Raw genomic sequence first — 5,129 nt, 5'->3', positions numbered from 1 at the left:
CAGCCCAGGCGGCAGAGTGAGACTCCATCTCAAAAAATATATAATAATAATAATAATAATAATAAAATAAAAAATAAATTAAAAAGCTATTTGTATCCAAAGGCTGTATTTCAGCAGTTGTTAAAGTTTAAACAAGATGTCTTGTCTCTCTTCTCATTTTGTGATAGTGGTCTGTTGGGGACGAATAGCTTTGTTGAGGACACAGAAGAAATACCAGCCATAATTTGGGAAACCTAGGCCTAAAGTCTACATGGGCTTCTGCAAGAAAATACTGTGGCAGCGTGCATGGGTCAGATGCCACTTACCTTGGAAGGAAAATAGGGACCCCCATCCTGAGCGAAGTAAGCTGTCTTGAGTCCTTGATTTTTCTCCAGATGTACCTGGACTATAGGACAGGAAGCACTCACTGATTGCATAGCCTTTGACACTCATTATATACTGGGATGTGCCCTTGTTTAGTAGGTGCTCACTTGTCTCCTTTCAGGAGTGACTTGAGTGCTAGAAGGAGGGATCATGTGGTGGTCACTGTGTGTCTTTCCTCTGCTGCAGTTCTTATCTGTGGACCAGACACATACTACCTTACGGATCCATGGTAGCTCTTGTTTAAGGACTCAGTCCAGTGAGCAGACAATGTTCTGTGTGTTTTCTTGTCACCCTAACTGTAAATATGCTCCTACTTTCTCCTTGCTTTAGTAGTACCCTCATGGTATGTATTGCTTTCTCTGGGAAGCCTGATGATCTAAGGCTTCCAAACACATCCCAGTCTTCTGTGGTCTCACCCAAGTCTTGACACTTAGGGTGTTTTGTAACTAGCTTACGTCTCAATTACGACTATAACATGTAGATGCTTATATGCTTCTTTAACCTAACATTAAAATATGAGCTTCTAAGGTGGGTGAAGTGATATGCACCTGTAGTGCCCGAGAGGTTGAGGTGGAAGGATCACTTGAGCCCAGGAGTTCAAAGCTGTAGTGTGCTCTGATCATGCCTGTGAATAGCCTTGTATTCCAGTCTAGACAACATAGCGCAGCTCATTATTTAAAAAAAAAAATAGTGGCCGGGTGCAATGGGTCACACCTGTAATCCCAGCACTTTGGGAGACCAAGGTAGGCGGATAACCTGAGGTCAGGAGTTCAAGACCAGCCTGGCCAACATGGTGAAACCCTGTCTCTACTAAAAATACAAAAATTAGCTGGGCATGGTAGCGCATGCCTGTAATCCCAGCTACTCGGGAGGCTGAGGCAGGATAATCACTTGAGCCTGGGAGACAGAGGTTGCAGTGAGCCGAGGTCAGCCAGTGCACTCCGGCCTGGGTGACAAAGACTGTCTCAAAAAAAAAAAAAAAAAGAACATCTTTCTATGTCAATAAACTAAATCTTTTAAAATAACCACATAGTAGTCCATTGCATAGATCTGTCATATATTATTTAACTCATTTTTGTTGGATATTTAGGTTAGTTCTAATTTTTTACTATTGTAAATAATCCTGTGGTAAACATATCCTCTGTCATTTCCTCAGGGAGACTTTACAGAAATAGAATTGCTAGCTCAACCACCTTCTAAGGTTCTTTAGTAGCTGTAACCATGTGCTTTAAATGTCTCCTAAGAACATATAGAGGCCAGAAAGGCTGCCCACAAATTTTGAAACTGTCCTTGCAACTAGGACTCATTGGCTGCTGGGAATTCAGTGATTTTAAACTGAGTTTTGGGTTTTTGTGTTTTGTTGATTGTTTTCTGGTGTTTCTGTAGGGTTTATGCAAACCCAGACCTGGGGATTTTCTACGAGTAACAGGCCTTAATAGAGATGTGCTTCTGGTGTACAACCTCCTACAGCAGCTTGAGGGAACATATATGACATGAAGGAAACTCCAGCTCTGTTGTTTATGTTATTAATAGATGCTAGGTTGTTATTGTAAAATGAGTGTCTTTAAGTTTCAAATGAAATTAATTTTCTTGAAAGGTTTATTAATGAAAACAAAGATAGAAAATCAAGAGATTCTTGAAATCACTAAGATTGTAAGAGTCTGAACTTAAAAGACAAAGCAGAGAACCAAGAGGAGGAATTTGGTAATCCAGTCTGGGCTTGGCATAGACATGAATGTATGCGGTTCTCAAAATGTGAAACACCTTAAAAGAAAATGCAATTATAATTCGATTTTTTTTCTTTCTTCTTTCTAGGTATCTCATTCAGTTGCTAAACTTATATTAGTTAATTTCCACTGGCAAGTTTCAGAGATATTGGACAGGTAAGGTATTTGGGGGACGAGAGATAACATTGCCCATAGCTCAGCTCTCCATGGTGATTATTGTTTACATTTTGGACTATATTCCAATATGCATGGTATATTTTTAAAACATTGGATTCTGTTTTCCATCCTCTTCTCATAATATGTTGTGAACTTTCCCTATGTCTTCAGTATATTCTTCTACCCCAGTTTTACACTAGCACAGTATTCTATCGTAGATATTCCATGCTTTTTCCAAACCTCTGTTGTTGCACAGTGAAGTTAATTCAGATTTTCTTTCCCATTGTTAATTTTTTTTTTTTTTTTTTTTTCTTTTTTTTTTGAGATGCAGTCTCACTCTGCCACCAGGCTGGAGTGCAGTGGCGCGATCTCAGCTCACTGCAAGCTCCGCCTCCCGGGTTCCCGCCATTCTCCTGCCTCAGCCTCCCGAGTAGCTGGGACTACAGGCGCCCACAACCGCGCCTGGCTAATTTTTTGTATTTTTAGTAGAGACGGGGTTTCACCGTGCTCTCGATCTCCTGACCTTGTGATCCGCCCGCCTCGGCCTCCCAAAGTGCTGGGATTACAGGCGTGAGCCACCGCGCCCGGCCCCATTGTTAATTTTTAATCAGTGCGTTTCTAGGTAACACATGCCAACATCTTTTACTTCTTTTGGAGATGTCAACTTGAGGATTGTATCATAGTACAAGTCATATTTCCTTTAGAAAATGTAGGCTGCTGGCCATACGTGGTGGCTTACGCCTGTAATCTCAGCACTTTGGGAGGCTGAGGCAGGCGGATCACCTGAGGTCAGGAGTTGAAATCAGCCTGGCCACCATGATGAAACCCTGTCTCTACTAAAAATATGAAAATTAACCTGGCGTGGTGGTGCACTCCTGTAGTCCCAGCTACTCAGAAGGCTGAGGCAAAAGAATCGCTTAAACCCTGGAGGTGGAGGTTGCAGTGAGCCAAGATTGCGCCACTGCACTCCAGCCTGGTGGCAGAGTGAGACTGCATCTCAAAAAAAAAAGAAAAAAAAAAAAAAATACAGGCTGCTTTACCACCCACCACCTCTACCAGCAGCGTATTTGAGTATTTCTTTCCACCTCCTCCAGAACTAGAGATCTTAAGATACAGACCTTAGAGTCTCAAGATGTCTTATAAGTTGTCAGGAAAAGGGACACCTCCTCCTCTGCATCCTCTGTAGGAATCTTTTATGCTCACCCTTGGAGGCATGTGCCCTTGTCTCGCACAGTGTTTCTCATCCTCAGCATTATTGACATTTTAGGCTAGATAACTCTTTGTTGTGGGGGCCTGATCTGTGAACTGTAGGATGTCTGGCAGCGTCCCTGGGCTCTATTCTGCCACACCTCTAAGTCCTTGGCAATCAGAATGTCTCCAAACATTGTCAAATAACTCGTGGGGAGCAAAATTCCCTCTGGTGAGAAGTACTTGTTACCATTCCTACTCTTTCACACTGCAGTAAATTTTCCTTTCTCATATGGTATGATTTTTTTTATTTTTATTTTTTTGAGACAAAGTCTCACTCTGTCACCCAGGCTGGAGTGCAGTGGCACGACATTGCCTTACTGCAACCTCCGCCTCCAGGGTTCAAGCAACTCTCCCGCCACAACCTACAAAGTAGCGGGGATTACCAGCACTTGCCACCACGCCTGGCTAATTCTTGTATTTTTAGTAGAATTTACAGAGGAAGGTCATGCTTTTCCTTCTCCAGGCTGAACACAACTGGGAAGGACATACCAGCTGGAACAGCTCAGCACAATCAGGAAAGAGCAAATGTGTTCCTGATTCACTAACTGCTCTCATCCTGTGTACTTGAGTTGGAATACATTTAGATGAAATTGCAGATGAACTTCTGCTGCCTTATTATTATACTACTGCCCAAAACTCGGGAACCACATAGGTTCTGGCAATAGGATATCTCTCACTGCCTAAACTCTTTCAGCATAACTCAGGAGTGGAGGTTTGGATGGCAAAGAGACTTAAAAGACTAGTGTGGGAATTAGGAATAAAATGGGCCCCTCAATAAGGATAGTTGAGGGAAGCATTCTGACTAGGTAGAAATCACATAGATAAGACATAATTCTTTTCTGCTCCAATTCCTAATATCTTGGAAATTTCTTGACCTGGGCTTTGTGTGGCACTTTATTGCCACTTGATAATTCTGTTTAAATGGAAAATTATTGTAGGTGACTCCTACTGTCACATCATTTTTCTGGAGTTAAATATAGAAAAGGAATTATTGGCTATAGCATACGTTTATTTTTGCCTTTGCTAAATAATTCCAGGTTGTTTTCCAGAGTGATTTACCACTTTACATGCTCAGCAGTAGTATATAGGTGTTCCTGATACTGTAAGACTTAAAGTTTTGCAGTTTGGTGGCTGTAAATGGCATCTAATTGTTTCAATGTCCTGTATTATTAAGGAGGTTGAGAATCTTTTCATATATAATGGCCATTTTTGCTGCCTCCTCCTTTGAAATGCCTGATAAGTCTTCTCCCCATTTTTTTATTGAATTATGTTGTTCTTCTAAATGGATCCTTCCCCCTTCTCCCATGTCCAGTTCCTAGAACCAAATGGATTTTTAGGAGTTTTTGTTTACTCTGAATACTGATCCTTCACCAGTTTTATATATATATATATATATATATGAGTTTTTGTTTTTCCTGAATAGTAATCCTTTGCCAGTTATACGTGTGTGTGTGTGTGTGTGTGTGTATGTTTGTTTTGTTTTGTTTTGTTTTGTTTTGGAGATAGAGCAAGACTCTTGCTCTGTCTCCCAGGCTGGTGCAGTCTCTGCTCACTGCACTACAACCTCCACCTCCCAGGTTCTAGCGATCCTCCTGCTTCAGTCTCCCAAGTAGCTGGGATTACAGGCATAAG

The 5,129-nt window shown here is 41.5% G+C and overlaps 1 protein-coding gene across 1 annotated transcript in view; it reads left to right on the top strand.

Moving 5' to 3' along the window:
- Positions 1-5,129, top strand: part of ARIH2 (ariadne RBR E3 ubiquitin protein ligase 2) — a 100,870-nt gene that overhangs the window by 63,899 nt on the left and 31,842 nt on the right. Inside the window, exon 4 of the mRNA XM_011981138.1 lies at positions 2,179-2,248. Within this exon, the coding sequence (XP_011836528.1) occupies positions 2,179-2,248 (70 nt within the window). The remainder of the gene's footprint in view (positions 1-2,178; positions 2,249-5,129) is intronic.

Source organism: Mandrillus leucophaeus, unplaced genomic scaffold (assembly GCF_000951045.1).
Source record: "Mandrillus leucophaeus isolate KB7577 unplaced genomic scaffold, Mleu.le_1.0 Scaffold22, whole genome shotgun sequence".
Taxonomy (NCBI): domain Eukaryota; kingdom Metazoa; phylum Chordata; class Mammalia; order Primates; family Cercopithecidae; genus Mandrillus; species Mandrillus leucophaeus.
The sequence above is the reverse complement of the archived record's forward strand: the minus strand, read 5'-3'. Positions and strand labels throughout refer to the sequence as shown.